This window comes from Protopterus annectens, chromosome 11.part0 (assembly GCF_019279795.1).
Source record: "Protopterus annectens isolate FY-2018-M chromosome 11.part0, PAN1.0, whole genome shotgun sequence".
Taxonomy (NCBI): domain Eukaryota; kingdom Metazoa; phylum Chordata; order Ceratodontiformes; family Protopteridae; genus Protopterus; species Protopterus annectens.
The window spans coordinates 384,154,796-384,174,881 of NC_056745.1; the positions used below are offsets into that span (position 1 = coordinate 384,154,796).

At 40.0% G+C, this 20,086-nt stretch overlaps 1 protein-coding gene across 1 annotated transcript in view; it reads right to left on the minus strand.

Annotated features, from left to right (window-relative positions):
• LOC122815404 (protein tyrosine phosphatase domain-containing protein 1-like) overlaps nucleotides 1-20,086 on the minus strand; it is a 728,693-nt gene that overhangs the window by 35,870 nt on the left and 672,737 nt on the right. Inside the window, exon 11 of the mRNA XM_044087871.1 lies at nucleotides 3,249-3,359. Within this exon, the coding sequence (XP_043943806.1) occupies nucleotides 3,249-3,359 (111 nt within the window). The remainder of the gene's footprint in view (nucleotides 1-3,248; nucleotides 3,360-20,086) is intronic.

The window sequence follows — 20,086 nt, forward strand, 5'->3', positions numbered from 1 at the left end:
CACACTGGTTGTGCCACTGTACTAAACCTGACTAGGCTTCTATCCACCTGATTAAACTTGGCTCTGCCTATCCCTCACTACTCATAAACCAATACATATTATTTTACCTAAAAATATAGATTTCCTCCTAAACTACACTGTGCCTAGTCACTCTATACACTTCCTACTGAAGAATATATTTTTTTCTTTTACATTATATTTGTATATAATTAACCTGTCTCTTCTTTTGACCTTAGTCTTTCTGTTAATCTATATTTTAGTCTTTCTGTTTATCTGTATTTTATACCTGCATATTGTATAGTATAAGCATTCTTGCACTACAAGTTTTTTTTTTGTTTTTGTTTTTTGTCCTCACAGAATTTTATGTTGTAACCTGTAATATTCATTGTTTACAACTAATGCTGCTATTTAGTCATTTTTTTCTTTTATTTTTCTCTTGATGTACCTGAAATCTGCTTGTTTAATATGAATATTTTTATTTAGTCTTATTTTGTATATTGATTACTAAGTTTTTCATTTATCTGTATTGGAGCTTATCTCCCCGGGCCTCTACTGAAAATGGACATGTATCCAGCTAGACTAGCCCGGTCAACAAATGTAAAATAAAATAAATAATAAAATCTCTGTAAATAGTCTGTAATATGTAATGCTGGTATTATGTAATGCTGTATCTGCTTACCCTTGGAGTTTTTCTCCCCGGGCCTCCGCTGAAAATGGACATGCATCCAGTCGGACTATCCCGGTCAACAAATGTAAAATAAAATAAATAAATAAATAAATAAAATTTGAACCAGCTCATCTAGCCAACTTGAGGTTTTTCATATGGAAAACTGTTTCACTGATTCATCTGACCTTTGCAAGAAGAATATTTGAGTTGCAAGCTCTGATGGTGAGTTAACCCTATCTCATTTTCCACAGGGATAAGGTGTCTTTGAGAACTAATCCTTCTTTCATGCCTAAAATGGTATCCGAGTTTACTTTAAACCAAATATCCATCTTCCTGTTTTCTTTTCTGAACCCGAAAATATGGGAAAAAGGATACTTCATATATTGGATGTCCACAGACAATTCAGATATTATCTTGATAAAATTAAATCTTTCACATTGTTGGATCAGTTGCTCATTTCTTTTGAATGTAAGTTGAAGGGGCAACCTGTGTCTAAACAGACCATTTCCAAATGGTTGTCTCAGGCTTTTACCTTTTGTTAATCTTACCATAGCAAAGCTATTCCAGGCAGGGACAAGATTAATTCTACAAGGACTTTGGCTTCTTCTATGGGTTTTTTGAAAGGGTAGGATTGTAGAAGTATTCTACAAGCAGCAAATTGGACCTCTGTTCATACTTTTACAAAGCACTACAAGCTTGATTCCTTCTCTTGGTCTAGATCAGGCTTTGTTAGGATCATTCTCCAGGTGCTCCTGGACCCTTCCCCTTCTTCAACCCAAATGTTGCAAGCAATGTTCAGTCAGTCATAATCATCAACCCTATTTTTCTCCATTTTCTACATGGGGTTGGGATGTCATGTCAGTTGTTGCCATCTCTTTCTATTCAATGCCACTCTCCTGCCTTCTTTAACACTCATGCCTGACTGTTGCAAGTCTTCTTTCACACAATATATCCACCTCTTTGTGCACACCCTTGTTTCCTCTTGCCTTCTTCCTGTCTTTTTCAGATCTTCTGTTTATACAACTCTTTTGCCTATAGGGCGCCATGTAAAGTCTGTGTTGCTGCCCAGCTCCATTCTTTGGTGAGTCTGAGAAGGAACCACTCAGCATGTTTTTTGAAGGTGGAAGGAAAGCCATAGAGACACAGGGAGAACAAGCAAACTCCAACAAAACATTGGCCGGAGGTCAGGAGCAAACCTTACACCTTGTGCATGGGAGGCAAAGACCTTAATCAGTAAGCAAGTATAACCCATATATATGGGTATTGTGGCAGTAACCAGTGCCCATTCAGGGCTATTGTTTTTCTGGTTTCTTTGGTTTTACAATATTTGTGTGAGTTGTTATCTCCTAACTCTAACAGTAGATGTTCAAATGATCACTGCTACAATAGTTTCTCTTTCCTTCCATTCCTCCCTTACTTTTTTTAGTATGTTGTTTTGTCAGGGTGTGTATTTATATGGGTCTACTACTGTAGATCGAAATTACACTATTTCAAAATACGATAGTAGTGTCCCACTAACGCAAAAGTTCACTTCAACGAAAGTGCACTCTTGTGAAAGTCACTAAGTCGAACGGGACATTTCCTGCACTGTGGTGTGGTAGTGATGGACCTTAGGGCTAGGGCTTGGGTTAAAGATAGTGGATAGCTAGTAAGGCTATCCACTATCCTAAACCCAAGCCCTAACCCTAAGGTCCATGACTACCACACCACAGTACAGGAAATAGGTCTGTAACTACTGCTCAGTGGAGGAAATACAATTTCCTGCACTGTGGTGTGGTAGTCACGGACCTTAGGGTTAGGGCTTGGGTTAAGGATAGTGGGATAGCCCTACTAGCTATCCACTATCCATTACCCAAGCCCTAACCCTTCATTTGTTCTAGTGACTTTTGCGAAAGTGCACTTTCGTTGAAGTGCACTTTCACGTTAGTGGGACACTACTATCATATTTCAAAATAGTGTAATTTCGTTCTACGGTAGTAGACCCATTTATATATGTGTATACATTTTTTACTGCTAGCTATGTCCTCTCAGAGCTTAGCCTCCCCCTCTAAATTGACATGAAAGCTCCAAAGGGATTGGCAATTTAGGCAGATAAACTTGAGCTTCCTAATGGTTTGAGCACATGGAAGTTGCCCTGAGGCATTGGAACCTGGCTGGCTGTTATATCCTTGGCAGGATATAAGCCGCATAGCTAAGGCAACAGTAGAAGTGATTATTCAAACATCTACTGTTATGGTAAGTTTACTTACATAACTGTACTTTCTACTTGACAAGTAACATTTTTTTTCTTCCCTGATGATAATTACCAAGTCTTCCACATGAATTATTGATCTCTGTAGCTGATATTGATGCTTCTGCCAAATCTACGTGGTTGTCTTGGTCATTAACCTCAAAAAGCCAAACAAGCATGCTATTAACTGTGTATAGTGCCATCAAAGTAAGGAAGGAAATATCTGAAAGGAAGAATTTCAGATGAGGTGTCCTCTGATGCTATAAAGAAGGCATTAAATAATCAAGCTTATAGGACCAAACAGTTTATATCTGAAGAAGCAGACTGTCATGTTTGTACATTTCTGCATACCTGAGTCAGGGCACTGATAAGCCTGTATATTATAGCTCCTTCAAGATCCGCATTCAGCCCTCGTAATTTGCTAATGCAGTCTAGGATACAGACAATGGGCTCTTGCTGGTGCTGGAAAACAAATCAGAAATTAATTTATTGATTTCAAGATTTATCCATAACAGTATACACAACTCTGTAAGTTGCTGTCATAGTCATTTGACTTGAAATGCTGTGATGCTTTGTCTAAGTACAAAAGCATACACCATCATGACAGCACAAATAAATGTATATATTGTGCCAGTTTTTATTTAAAGTAGCATTTAATGTTCCATTTTTTTGAGCTCAGATCAATTGTTTATAAAACTTGCATGCTTTTGCAGATTGCATAAATAATGATATCTCCTATGATTGCTAATTTAACTCTAGAACTATAAACATTGTATTTTCCAGACTAATCACATAGCCCTACATATAATGAAGATCTTAAAAGTAACCTACCCTAACCACAAAGGCTTCCTAAATAACCTTCAACAACCTCACAAATGCACAACAGAGGCAGCACCCTCCATGAAACATACATCTGAGATCACATTGATTCAGTTCAAAAGACAATACAGCAACTCTCCACACAGTCCAATATCTTAGACATAGGTGCTTCCAATGAGACACACCAATACACTGCTCACCAGCCTGTGCAAGAAGAGGTCCACAGTCAGCTGTCCATCTGTTGCCAGAACTTTTCCACATCGCACATGTATTCAAGTCCCTGCACCACAAGTACATGTATGACACAGTCATATTACACATGGGTATAAATGACCTTCGATACATCTCCCTGGACCATATGAAGCGCTCTCTAAATATGTATCTGAGGCAGGTATGAACCTAGGCTTGAGCAGAATTCTACCATCACCAAGAATGATGTTGTGATATGAGCAAAACACTACTAACTTTTAATAATTGGCATAGCTTGTGGTTTCATTCAGGGGTGGGTACAATATATATTTCTGCCTGCCAGAAGATAGTAGACAGTCCTAAATGCTTTGCCAGGGATTCGGCACCTTTCACCCCAAAGTTTTCTTATATTGGCTTAATCCTTGCCTACCTCCTCAGTGTCTGTTTTAGGCAGCATAAAGCTTCCAACATAGCACAGAATCTGGATAACATAAAGCTATAGCTACTTGATTCTAGGAGCCTAAACAAAAAAAAATCTTCTCCATAGAAGAAATCCTTACCCTAGAAAACATCAATTTATGTATTGCTACAGAGATGTGAATTAAGACAAACGATGGATTTAATGCTTACCACCCATTCTCTCCCTCCTTCCCAGTTATTTTTTTGAGTTTGTTGTTTTGCCAGGGTGTTAAATTATATATGTATATACATTGTTACTGCTAGTTATGTCCTAGCAGAGCTCAGCCTCACCTTCTCAATTGGCATGAAAGCTCTGAAGGGCTTGGCAATCAAACCTGTCTTTTTAGGCAGATAAGCTGGAGCTGCCCAATGGTTTGAGCACATGGAAGGTGCCCTGAAGCATTGAAAACTGGCTGGCTGTTAAATCCTAGGCAGGATATAACCCATATAGCTAAGGCTACTGCAGTAGTGATCATTCAAACATGTACTGTTATAGTAAGGTTACTTAGACAACTGTACTTTCTACTTTATCAGTAATATAAATATATATATTATACATACATTTTTTCTTCCCTTGTGATAATAATTTCCATGTCTTCTACCTGAATTATTGAACTCTGTAGAGAAGCCAGTTGCCTTAATGGTTAAGGTCTTTGCCTCCTATGCAAAATGTACAAGATTCGATCCTGAAGCCTCTGGCCAATGCCTGTTTGGAATTTGCATGTTCTCCCTGTGTCTCTGTGTGGGGTTCCTCCCACTTCTGAAAAACATGCTGAGTGTTTCCATCTCAAGCTCACCAATGGATGGAGCTGTGAGCAGCAGCACAGATTCTTCATAATGCCCTATAGGGGGAAGGTTTGTATAGAGTAACTGCTTTGGGCATGTACTGTGGTGCATAGTATCCAAAAGATAGGAGAACACATATCGTAGACTGAACACTGTAGCAGGGCTAGCCACTCAACAGTGTAAAATATGGCTCTAGGTGATTCAGTTTTGTTGACTAATATCACCAAATAAGCATGGGTGATAAGTGGGTTGAGGATTCGGCCTACTACAGGAACTCATGCTAATGGTGGGAGTGGTGTATGTACCCCAGTTGGCCAGCGTGTGCTTGTCATAAAACTCAGCAGCCCTGAGTCAATAAGCTACTGTCTGTCTGGTGTCCATTTGCCCAGCCTGGGCTACCTGAGATAGTTCTGTTGGACAAAAGCTGTACGTAAAACCAATCATTTTGCCAAACATGAACTAAGAATTGCTGTACTCAATGTAGATTCACTGACAGGATGGAGCTTGGAAGTGGATGACTTGATGGTATGGAGGAGGCCATACATCCTATGTATGCACGAGACAAAGGAGACAAAGCCACTTGGCTTGGGATCCAGAGTCTACTACTCAAGAAGAGAGCAGTATAGAAATAGTGTGGGAACTGTGGTGAGAAAGGCTTCAGAAGGCAGTGAAGGATGTCATCAGAATTAGTGACAGACTCATGGCAGTTTGACTCCAGCCTAATGAAAGGGCAGTATTTATAATCTCAGGCAGTGCCCCACAGCTGGATAGTGATAATGAAGAGATGAGTACATTCAGACAGCAGTTGCAGGACAAACAGGAATTGGTGTTAATAATGGGTGACCTGAATGCACATAATGGGACAGACTGAACAGGATATGAGGACTGCCTGGGTCCACATGGGTGGGTCAACAGGAATAAAGAAGGAGAGGCCATTCTAGACTTCTGTCTGTAAAATGGCTTGATAGTAGTCAATACATGGTTCAGAAACAGTCACAAGATCACGTACAAGATAGGCCACCATGCAACTCAGGTAGATTTCCTCTTAGTCAGGAAAGGGCACTGGGGTAGCATCAGTGATTGCAAAGTCATCTCCAGTGAAACAGTCAGCCCACAGCATAAACCACTGGTTGCCACAATCAGCTGCAAGCAGTGGTCAGAATCAATCGAGAGCAGGCTGAAGACCTGGAAGTTGACTGGAAAGAAAGCACAATAGTTTGAGAAATTACTCAGGGCTCTAGAATCCCAAGAAGAGGAGGAAATAGGTGGAACTGAAGAATGGCAGCACCCCAAAACAGCATGCATGAGATATATGGCTGAGTCAGGTATGGAAATATGGTGCATAAGTAAAGCTGGTGGTGGATTGCAGAAGTCCATGAAGTCATCAAAAGAAAGGAGTTCAGGAAAAAGTGGGAGACAGAAACTATGGACCAACCTAGGAATGAGCACTGGTTGGCTAATAAAGAGTCTAATAAAGAAGTTGCTACAGCAAAGATCAGAGCATCATAGGCACTCTATCAGCTTCTGCAAAGTGATTCAGTAGGTGGCACAAAGAAACTGTGTCAGGTTACAAGACAAAGACAGAAAGATAAAGAAGATAGTCAGACACCCTTTATAAGGGATTCCAGCAACAACCTGCTCACCAGTCCCCACGACATCAAAGGCATATGGAAGGAGTACTTCCAACAGCCTCTGAATGAAGAAAAGCCTCACTGAAGCTGTACTGCCTCAGATACAGCCTACAATGAGAGACGAAGAAGAGCCCACCACAGAAGATGTAAGAACAGCATTTAGGAAAATGAAGTCAGGGAAAGCAGCAGGCTCAGATGAGGTCACAGCAGATATGATAAAGATGCTGGGTGAAATATGGGTGAAATTGATCCTAAGGTTACTCATAGCAGTGTGGAGAGAAAGTCATATCCCAGAAGCCTGGAGAGTAAGCATATGTATGCCAGTGTAAAAGAATAAATGGGACATCCTCAGCTGTGGGCAGTACAGAAGTATTGAACTTCTGTCACATTACTTGAAAGTTCGGCAGAGAGTGATTGATAAATGGATGTGTGGAGTAGCAGAAAGTAAGATGAGAGATAAGCAGTTTGGATTCAGATCAGGATGCAGCACAACTGACCCAATGCTTGTAGAGAAACAGATAGCTGAGAAGAAGCTAGAGATGTGGAAAGAGTCCAGTTGGGCATTCCTAGCCTTGTAGAAAGCATATGGCAAGATCTCAAGAAAGGTGATTTGGACAGTCCTGCATTGGTTCAAAGTCCCATAAACATTTGTAGAATTAGTGCAGCCTATGTACAAGAACCCAATGACTCAAGTAATAACTCTCTCAGAGGGGTTACCAGTGGGAATTGGTTTGCACCAGGGTTCATGCCTGAGTCCCCTGGTGATGGACTACATTAGCAAACAGGTCAGAGGGGATAGATTAACAAAGTTGCTGTATGCAGACCATGTGGCATTACAGGCAGATTCTGAGTAAGAACGTCAGCAAAAGATAGGGGAATGGAATGCAAAACTAAAGACACATGGGATGAAACTAAGCACAGATAAGACAAAATAATGGCAGCAAACTGGCAAAATCAGAATAAGCTGACAATTGAGATAGAAGGGAAGATAGAGGAACAGGTTAATCGCTTCAAGTGTTTGGGAGGTGTGGTCAAGAGAAGAGAAGTCTGAATGAAGAAGTCAAGGCTAGAATCAGAGGGGCTGCAGCCAACTAGCACAGAGTATCAGGTATAGTGTATGACAGAAAGAATGCCAAAATAGGTGAAAAGTAAGGTGCACAAAACAGTGGTGTGACCAGTACTACTGTATGGTAAAGAAACCTGAGCAGTAAAGGCAGAGCAGATGAGGAAGCTAGAGATGATGGAAATTAAGTGCCTGAAACAGGTGGTGGGTTGCACACTGTGGGACAGATGAAGAAATGAGGACATAAGAGCAGAAGCCAAAGTTGCTCCAATTGCAGAAATGATCAAAGAAAACAGATTACAGTGGTTCAGGCACATGTGCAGAAAAGCAGAAGACAATCTTGTGAAGAAGATTTGGGACAGACAGGAAGAAGGCAAGAGGAAACGAGTGTCAGCAAAGAGGTGGATGAATTGTGTGAGGGATCTGCAAAAGTCAGACATGTCAAAGAAGGCAGGAGTGCGGCATTGAATTGTGAGAGATGTCTACAGTTAAAACAAAACACACACTGGAGCCAGAATAAATTTAGCGCTTTCATCCAGTTTATTACAGAACTTCTTCAGAATTACAAAATCCACCATTTACATCATTTCCTTTTATACCACAATTGTCTACAGTTAACGCAACACCCCAACCCCATGTAGAAAATGGGAAAAAAGGGGGGTTGGTGATAATGACACATTTAAGCCCACTACTTTAAATGAAAGCACTAAAGGCAGTGATATCTCCACATTCTTAAAAACAATTTCACCTCCAGACTCATTACAAGATAATGACCTGAAATGTCTTCACATCCAAAATACTGCTGATAAAACCAAATATCATATCACAGATAAATATAGGACCCCTCTATGTCCCCTCAGCCCGTACCTCCTACCTAGCTAGGATAAAGTTCCTATGTATTAAGCCAAACACCATTCTCCTGGGAAAGTTCAGCTACCCCTTCATTAACAGTGAAACATATATTTCCTCAATCCTTTATGTTCATAAGGTTCTGGATTTCAGCAATATAAATTATTTTGACAAGTTAGTCTGCACTCTGACCATGGGAGATAAAATCCTGGACTTGGTTCTTTCCATTACAGGACAGCTTTGCACCCACCAGCTGTCACTTCCTCACTAGTCAAATTGGAGCACAAATCAGTCACTTTCACCATAAGACTGAAACCAAAAGCATTTTCTAATATCTTGTAATTCAGAGATCATGCTAAGCCTATTCTATTAAAACTCAGCAAAGATCTGACTAAATTCCAAATCCACTTTTAACTTGTTTACCTCACTGCTTGTATGGAATTCTTTACTGCCAAATTATCTGCACATGTACTTTACTGCCAAATTATCTGCACATGTAAATAGCTGCAAAGAGCATCTGTCCCTCTCAGAAGTAAATACAATGCCAAAATTAAGAATACATCTCTGTAATGGAACTTAAAAATAAACATGCTCTATAATAAAATAAAACATTCATTGCACAGAAAAATAGATTTGATTCTCAATATGTTAAAAATGTTCTTGCTAAACTTAATAGGGAACTCTATATCCTGATCAAATCAGCTAAAGCCAGATATGAGGCAAAAATATGCACAGGGGGAAAGAATAAATGCAACGTCTTTCATTATGTTAAAATCCTTATCAAAAATGCATAGCACTTCTCAGTATTAATAGTATTACCTAGCCAGTGGATGTAGCCAATTTACTACCAGACAAATTTAGATCAAACTTCACTCCCCCTTCTATATTCCCAGATCACATACCTGCATCTAGACCTCCCCTCATATCTTCCAAGAATAAGTTCACAAGGCACTATCCAAGGTCAAGACCACTGCTCCATACAGCCAGATAACATATTTGGCTGTCTGCTGGTTAACCTAAAACAGGACTTGTCAGACCCCCTACAGAGGCTATTCAATATTAGTCTCTAAGCAGGCTTTGCATTGAATGAATGGAGGACAGCAACAGTCACTGCTTTGTAGAAAGGTGTTGCATCAATGGATTTAGGTAATTATGGATTCGTAATTGTCCAGCCTATTATGTATGGCTATGGAAAGGATCATTATGGAATTAATAAACAAGGACATAGGCAACCTACAAACTCTAGACCTAAGCTAGTTCAGATGCATTAAGGGCAGATCCTTCCCATGTAACCTGGTTGACTTTTTCAAGAAGGTTACTGAAGCAACGGACATGTGAAAACCAGTACACACCACATACTAGACCTTGCAAAGACATTCAAAACAAAACTACATTCAGGGATCATAGATACACTCAGCCAATTAAATGTAAATGCTATTCAACTCATTGGATAGCAAATTGGCTCACAGGCTGAATCCAGGAAGTTTAGGTGTGCAACTCTACCTTCTCCAAAAGACCTGTCACTTGTGATATACCCAAGGTTTAGTCCTTAGGCAACTCCCTTTTGACATTTACTTCTCAGAGATCAATGGGAACATTAAGGGTTTATGGCTGGCCACATTTACAGATAACTGCAATCTCTTTGCCACCATGAACTTTCCAGAGGACACTAAGATTTTCCAAGAGGGCCTTTCCCAAATAAATAGCTGGTTTCAAAACCATGGACTAAAACTAATTGTCAAGAAAAATATAATAATATTCTTTGACAAGCATGACTTCCCTTGTAACTATTATATTGACAATACACCTCTGAAAATTGATTCCATAGTCAGGGATCTGGGAGTATATTTTGGCAACATAATAATTTGATCACCACATATCCACCAATGCAAAAAAAAAATATTTTTCATTGCACAGCTTATATCTGAAGGTATGGTGTCCTGGTTAGGGCAATCATTCCAATGTAATAATAACTAAACACCTCCACTTCACAATATGACAACCAAAAACGCATGAACAAAGCAGAGCTTCAAATAGATACCACACCAGGGTGAAAAATTCTCAAGTATTTTAATTCTGGTACCTTGGCCTTTCACCTTAAGGTATCTATTTGAAGCTCTGCTTTGTTCAATCATTCCAATGTATTCTGATCTCATTAAACTGATCACTGAATATAACGACCTATTTGGTACGTACTTGCTCAAACACTTGCAGCAACTGGAATAAATAGACTGCTTTCTCACTAAGAAAACATTCAAGGGCCTAAATGACCATCTCAAAGCCTTATCTCTCTTCTTGGAATCATACAGGTTACTAACAGATAACCTCTGCCTTGTGTTATAGAGCCTCAATAGATCCTATCATGTCAGACCTACTGCTCATTTCCATGTCCAGTGGTAGTGCAAGCACTTGATCCAGAGTGTCTTCTGCAACATAAACAGAACATGTTGGAAGAACAGGTATGTATCACAGAGAATACCACACCTATGGAAACATCTTCCAGTTCACATAAAGCAAAGTACTTCTCTTGCTCTGCTCAAATGTGGTGTGGACAACTGGATAGGAAACTGTAAATTCACCCCTGCTTTAGCACCCATATCCCTCATGGAACAGGGCAACAAGTAAGTTTCCCAACACATCTTTGATGTGCTCCCTTCTTGGTTATTCATATATAAAAGACGACCACGTAAATGTAAGGCTAGGTTTCTTAAAATCCTCACCGATTAATAGCTTAGTAAGTACCTGTGAACCTAAAACTAAACTTGCTTTTCTTCTGCTTATCAGTAGGAGCATTAGGAGTATTTCTTTCTAAGGTTTTCTTCTTTTCCAGGCTTTCCTTCAGACGCTATGCTTTGGGTTGTCTTGATGAAGTATTCATGATGTAGGGGACTGGTAATTGGCTTATTTATTCTACTTAACAGGGTTGTATCAAATCACTTTGGAACATTTTCAAAATCTGCTCTTACCACACAGACTTTTTGTGGGACCCAGCATCATGCTATCTGCAAAAAGCAGCCAAACACACTACCTCAGGTACCTGCTGCTGGAGAAATTCATTTATTTCAGTGCTGCAGATATGTTGCACCTATTACACAATGTTACAAGTAGATAAATTGATGAAATGCACAACCTGTGATGTACTCGCATCTTTACTTACTTCACAAAAACTAAAGTTGTTATGCCTAGCCAAAATGAAACACCTTGTCACAGCCATTAATAGCATAGCTAAATATTATGTCTTCTACACAATCCATTATAAACTGATGAATTCATCTATTAATTAAAGACTACATTTATTTGTTGTTTGTCTATGCTGGTGTTAGCACATTACCAATGATTACCATCTTGTTATGTATGACATCAAACTTAGTATTACAATTCTTCAATATTGGCACAGGATGGTCTTCTATTAGGCACCTGTATGTTAAAAACTTTGACCCTTACTTTTGCAGCTCACTATTGCTCCTTAGAATGGCTGAAATAATTAGACTTTTTTGGACTGGATTTCTATTGTTAAAATTGTGGGCCATATTCCAAAACATTTTATGTTTGGGGTAGCATGCTACTCCTATAAGTTACACCACGTGACATACCACTGAAGTTCATCTAGCTGGGTATCCTACAGAAGAATCAGGAAACTCTGTTTTCAGTTCTAAAATCCAGTTTTGTTTCATCTTATTACATTGCAGGATGTTGAAAACATATCCAGTGTATATTTTGGATTACCGATTGAAGTCAACAGAGCTATCTGGTATAGGAAGGTGCACCCCCCTATAAGTTGGCTGTGTAACTGTAGGCATTACATAGGTTCATAGTTATATACTAGGCTAACCATTGCCAGGGCCTTTATAAGCCTAGCCATGCAATCAAACTCAACTCTGTCCTTATGTATCATAGGCGTTTATTAGGATGGGTATGTTAGAAGTTATGTGGGGGGAGAGGTGTTAGTTTGTGTATTACTGTCTACCTCTGTCTATCAGAGACATGGGAGCCTGTCCCAGGATGAATTTCCAATTTCCTATCCACTGCTCAAGGTTACCCTTAAATAAGGTTAGGGATGGACTCTGCTTTACATGGATAGGGAGCCTGTTCCATGGCATGGTGATCCTTTGAGACACACCTGTCTCACTAACATGTCTTATTTGTGTCACAAGGAAAATTTAAATCCTTGGATCTAGTGGTGATGATGCCGTTTATTTTAGGGATGTGCAAAAGGTCCATCAGAGATGGATCTGAGGATAGCTTGTATGCCAGGCATAGATCACCTCTCAGTAACCTGTAGGAGACAGAATACAGAGATGGGGCTTTAAGGTGATCCATATAGGACTATGAGTTTACACCATAGATTCTGCTAGTAAGGAACCTCTGTTAGCATTCCAGCTGTTATATATGCTTGGTCAGGTACATGCTGAAGGGGGCTTTATACTCTATGATGGATCTGATAAGGGCTGAATAAAGTGCCACTATGTCTTCCTTGGGCCTAGAGGCCATGCCCTTACTTATAAGTTGGGCAACATAGAATGATTTTCTTACTACTTTAGCCACATGTTGGTCAAAGGCCAGATAACGGTCTACATATATTCCCAGATTCCTGACTACTAGATCAACTCTTGGGGTGTTTCATCAATGGAGTAATTAGCCTGGGTGACAGTTTTCCCAAATGGCATTATAATGCATTTCTTGGCATTGAGATTTAATCTGTGATTTTGGCACCAGTCATTTGTCTGTGTGAGACTATCTTGTAAGATGCTTGTGTCATGGGGGAATCTAGGATAGCTGACCTCCCAATTAACATACATCTGTGAGCTTGGCCAGGCAATGGTCCTTGACATTAGCCTTAGCTCCGAGAAGTAGATGCCAAATAGTAGTGGTCCCAGTATGGAGCCTTGAGGGACCCCACTGGTGACCAGTCTCTTAGTGGAGGTGGTATCACCAGTCCTGACTTCCTGAGTCTTGTCTGTCAGCCAGTTGGCAATCCATCAAATTATGTAGGGTTTTATGTGCGGTTTGGGTAGTTTGTCAACTATATCCAAGTGGGGTATTGTATCAAATGCCTTAGCCAGATCCAGGTAGGTGTATATCCAAGTGGGGTATTGTATCAAATGCCTTACCAGATCCAGGTAGGTGTATATCCAAGTGGGGTATTGTATCAAATGCCTTAGCCAGATCCAGGTAGGTGTATATCCAAGTGGGGTATTGTATCAAATGCCTTAGCCAGATCCAGGTAGGTGTATATCCAAGTGGGGTATTGTATCATATGCCTTAGCCAGATCCAGGTAGGTGTATATCCAAGTGGGGTATTGTATCAAATGCCTTAGCCAGATCCAGGTAGGTGTATATCCAAGTGGGGTATTGTATCAAATGCCTTAGCCAGATCCAGGTAGGTGTATATCCAAGTGGGGTATTGTATCAAATGCCTTAGCCAGATCCAGGTAGGTGTATATCCAAGTGGGGTATTGTATCAAATGCCTTAGCCAGATCCAGGTAGGTGTATATCCAAGTGGGGTATTGTATCAAATGCCTTAGCCAGATCCAGGTAGGTGGTACATACCATTATACCATTCTTCCCTAATCCATTGCCTTAGGGACCTTCTAAAAGAAGTCCGCCAGGTTTAGTAGGCATGATCTTTCCTTGACAAAGCTAAATTGTGTTCATTCCAGTGTCTGAAGATTGCTTATGATGTTGTTGATCATTGAGCAGTCCAGACATGGAGCCCTGTGGTGCCCCATTGGTGACCAGTCTCTTAGTGGAGTTGATGTCACCAATCATGACTTCCTTGGTCTTGTCTGTTAGCTAACTGGCAATCCATCAAGTTATGTTGGGCTTATGCCCAGTGTGGCTAGTTTGTCAACTATCCTCTAGTAGGGTGTTGTACTGAATGCCTTAGCCAGGTCCAGGTAGGTGGTATGTACCATTTTCCCCTTGTCAATTGCCTTGATGACTTTCTAAAAGATGTCTACCCAGTCTATTAGGCATTATCTTTCCTTAACAAAGCCAACATAGGTTGGGTCCTGTGTCTGAAGGTTTCTTATGTTGTTGCTTATCATTTCCATGAAAATTCATTCTGTGGTTTTTTAATAGATCTGTAGTTTCTGGGGTCAGTTTATGCTCCACCCCATTCCTGTTTGAAGGCCATAGTTGAAAAGTGACTCAAGTGGTTCTGGTAGGTCATGTTTCCAGCGATTTCAAGGCTTCTCAGGATATTATCAGGCCCCAATGAGGCTGTGTTTTGGCTTTAGCAAGCACCACCAGGACCTGCTCACTGTTAATAGTTGGGGGGTATGCAAGTAGGTATTTCATGAAGGGAGGTGGGGGGGTGGGGGCTGAAGTTTGAACTGAATTTGTCAGCCAGTAAATTAACTAAGTCACTCTGCTTAGTTAAGGTGACACCAATGACCACAAGTTCAGCACACTGAAGTAAACTGTCTTTGAGGCTTTGAACATAGCTGAAAAAAGTTTTGTGGTTGTCTTTAGCCTGTGAGGGTATCTCAACCTTATAATTGGCCTTATTGGACTTAATTAGTCCTGTTTAGTTTAATCAGAAAGCTCCTATCATTATGGAAGTTGCTCTTCCTAATTTTAGCCATCATTTTTTTCCTTTAGTTATATACTCTATTAAGGTTACAATTCCACCAGTGTGGTTTATTTTTAGACTTTGTTTTGAACTTACATTTAGTAGGTATTGCAGCCTCTATACAGCCATTTATATGGTTGCCCAGAATCTCAGTAAACAATTCTCAATGGTTACTATAAACTCGAGGTTGGGAGGGGCACTGAATTTTGATAAACTGATATTGTGTAGTTTGCTACTGTTACAGGGTTTGCTGGGGTTACCAAGTTGATTTTTATTTCAAAGGAGACAGCTTTATGGTCAGACCTCACCAATCAGGATATGACATGGGGGAGCACAGTGCACTCTCATACTGGCAAGTACCAGGTCCATTATGTTTGAATCTGTGGTGGGTGACTGCACTATCTGGTCAAGGGTATTTGTTTAAATAAAGTCCAGGAATTGTTGTGCCTGCAAATATGAAGCAGTGTATATTTCATAGTCTATTGATGGGTAGTTGAAGTCTCCCATGAACAGGATATTTGGTTTAATGGTGAGTGTCTCCAGTAGGTCTAGGTATGAGCTATGGGATTTTAGGGACATAGAGGGTGACCTACAGTTTCTACGATATGGTATGGGACTTTGTCTATGGTGATTTGTACTTGGATATATTCCAGGGGATTCACTTCATAATCTCGAAATACTGAAATATCGAATTTCAGTATCTCGAGACCATGAAGCTGAAAATCCATATCACTGAAACCACAAAACCACGACACACAAAACCACGAAAACACAGAGCACACACTACACAACACAAACAAACACAAACACCCATACCTCCCGATGCACTAACAATAGCAACGCAACACACATGCACTCAACTAAACAAACACACACACACACACACACACACACACACACACACACACACACACACACACACACACACACACACCTACCCTTACTATATGCAGGGGGGCCAGCCCCCCTGCATCCCCACTACTAATATATACTAACTTCGAGGTTGCACTACACTCCATAACACAGACAACCCAGCACAACACATTCCACAACCCCCCTGCACAAACACACATCACATATACACAAACACCACCACTCCTTACACTAACACACTCACATTCTTACCTACCTACTCTAACCCACACATAAAACTCCCCAACACACTAAAAAACACAAAAACCCTCCCAAAACCCTAAAAAACCCAACAATTGCCTAGCGCGCTATCCATACCGCGGGTTCGACATTTCCAGGTTTGTGATTTCCATCCATTCGACTTTATAGGCTCGAGATTTTGAAATTCGAAATTTCAGGATTTCGAGCTTATAAAGTGAAACCATTCCAGGGCATCATCCTGTTTAACCAATGTAGAGTTATACTTGTTGATCAAGACTCTACCACCATTTGTCTCAATCTGTGCAGCTGATGGCCTAAATATGTGGAAGACACTGAAGCCTTGCACTGCTGAAGTACTTTCTGCCAATTTAAACCATGTCTCATTAATGGCATAGATGTCTACATTCTTCAGAGTAAGTAGAGCATGTAGGGTGTGGAGTTTCTTGTTTAGGCTCCTAGCATCGAGTAGCAACATCTTTACATATCTTTGGGTTTTATCGCCTATGTTGGTAGATTTGTCAATTTGGCATTGCCAGAAAAAGGCTCTAAGGGGTGGATTGGTTTTAGCCAATATTTGGAAACCTAAGGAAGATGGGTGCAGACCATCCTTTGTAAAGCAGTGTGGTCTGTTAGCCATGTCCTCCTATGCTGATATACTAAACCCTCCTGGAAAGACACCAGAAACTAAGGCAATTATTGAAGTCAATTATCGTTTGTTCATACTGGGGTAGCATCCTTTGTGAAGGAAGAATGCTGCTCAATGGAAGGCATATACCTGCCTGAGATATATGTTCAGATAGGTTAACAATGTCTCTCTTCATATACTCCAGGGAAGTGCGTCTCAGTTCGTTAACACCACGTGGACTATGACAGAATCATACTGGTACCTGTGGCATTCTGGGTAAGCTCATATAGCAACTAGGTTATGTTCAGAGACCCAGTCACAATACTGTCTTTTATAACCTCATCTAATGAATGATGTTACTGTGAAGAGTTTATGCTGATCAATTCTGCTATATATATTAACACTTTTCCAGTGACCCAAGCACTTGTATGTTCTAAAAGTATGAACAGATGTTGTTCTGTGAGTTTATATTCTGATTTTTTCAGATTTTGTCCAAACCTCATAACATTCATATATATATGGATCTACTTCAGAAGATCGACAGACCATTTGATCGACATTCATTTGGTCGACAGCTCATTTGGTCGACAACCAGTATTCATGGCACTTAACAGGGATTTGTCCCCCTCCCCAATGTTGTGCGACCCTGGAGTTGTTATATATAGTTAGCTGGGTATGGGGGGCACAGCCCCCCACATTGGCGGATGTGGGGGGTGAAGCCCCCCACCTATTTTTGTTTAAAAGCATAAAAATACAAGAAAAACTACACATTTTAAATGAAAATAGGTGGGGGGCTTCACCCTCCACACCCCCCAATGTGGGGAGTTGCACCCCCCAACTATATATATCAATGCTAGGGTCGCACAACATTGGGGAGGGGGGCAAATGCCTGTTAAGTGCATTTAATACTGGTTGTCGACCAAATAAAGCTATGCCATCAGACAACACACACATACAGAATTAAATACGGGTGCACTTTGATAATACATGCAGAACCAAAAACATTGCATGTCTTCAGGCAGTTTACGTATCCAATATATTTTTAATTTCATTTGCTACCACCAGCAAAGTGGACTACGTTGCATCCCTAAACAGGATTTTTTCTGTGCATTTCCAAAGTGTAAAGGAAATCAAATAAAAAATGTGAAATAAAAAGTAAACCTTTTTACCATACAATTTATTCTTATAAAATACAAATAAGACATTTAATTATTCATTATTATGAAATGTAACTCGAATAAACAAAAACAAAATTCATAGTTTTCAGGATCAGCAGTGCATCAGAATACAATGTACCTACCAACTAGTGGATAATGATACAAATGCCCCTTAAAAGATATAATGTAATAAACATTTCAGCAGCTAAACAGCTTAATTTATCACTAACTGTTGAATATAGATTAAAAAATGGTAATATAGATATGATAATGTGGTATAATCAAACTAGACTATTCCTGGAAATAACATGGCACTAAGACTGATAATCTGTGTTTTATTCTTTTTATCAGATAAACATTGTTTTTATGATTATTAGAACAAGATAATATACCTTTATCTATCTGAATAAAAGTGTAAACTGCCTCAGGATGTTTATATTTCTGCACTGAACTTTAAATCACTCAGATGAAGTGATACTCTCTGTTTAAAAGATCATGATTTTTATGTTTATGTTTCACCAAAGCACTTCCGTCTCGATTGCACCATGTTCAAAATGGACCAGATCTATCAAGAACATTTCCAACTCTAGGGATATTGCTGCCATGAGTAGCAACCACTCACAAAGGTTTACAATCTTTCTTAACCTTTGACTCATTGCTGGGAAAATGGATACAAGATTCCATTCCAGGAAACAAGCCTGTGGGTGAAGTTCATCTAGGAGTACCTGTTGTCCAGATAACCTGAGAAACTAATCTGGACTCAGGATTTCATGAGGGTCCACTGCCCAGAAAGTGAAATGCTGGAGATGGATTTAATGTCAGCCAATAGGCAGACAGAGCTTAGATGAATTAATACAGACTAGACCCTGGTAATGCAAACTGGATCTTAGGACTTGGAGTGACACCTCAGTTTTGGGAAAGAACTGGATCTTGTGGACATTAAATCAAATTTCTTAAGTGGATTTGGTTGTCTTAAATCCTGGCATTAACCTTCAGTGAAGGTCTTATGGCAAGGATATGTGCAATCCCATCACTGTGTACTGTATAGCTGAAGTTTATGCCAGTAGGTAAGAAGGTCACCTTAAAGTAAATAGAAAGTACAGAAAGGAAATATCTATGCTGTTTGTGCTTGCACAAGTAACCATTATCAGAGTATTACTTACTAACCCCCTCAGTCTATTGAAAGACTTTAGTGCTCACAGGGAATGGTGGAGTAACCTGGAAAGATGCATTTTTGAAGGTTAGCTTGCCTGATATGGTCCTGAATGGGACATTGTTACTGGACTACTGTAATAGTCACAATATGCTCATAATGAACACCAAATATAATGAGATTCATAATTGTGCTTGGTACTACAGTATTTTGGGTCAAGGTCTATGACTGATGTTGTATTCTTATTATGAAATCTGAGTTCAGGTCAGCTTATTCCATATTCTTGGTGGGAGGCCATGGTGTCTGTTGGACAAGCATGTTGCATGTGAACAGCAGTGCAGATCTGTGTACAGCACACCATAACAAGGCACATGGTGCATGTGCACAGCAGTGTATCACTCTGTACAGCACACGTTACAGTCATATGGTGCATGTGCACAGCAGAACATCAACTTGTGCAGCATTATATAATAGTCACAAGGTGAATGTGCACATCACACTATAGCATGATACACTGTGCATGTGAACACCAAGGTAGTTCTGTGTATGACTTGCCATAACATGGCACATGGTGCATGGGAAGTAGATTAATCATTATTTTATGACATTTGAAATTGTTAAGTTGCACAACAATGTACCGCTGTATGCCCTATATTATAATGGTGTATTAGGCATTGAAAGGGTTCTACATCATGGATATGATCCAGACTAGTGCACCACTTTGTACTCTGTGTTATAATAGACCATGAGATATTTGAAGATGTGAGTGT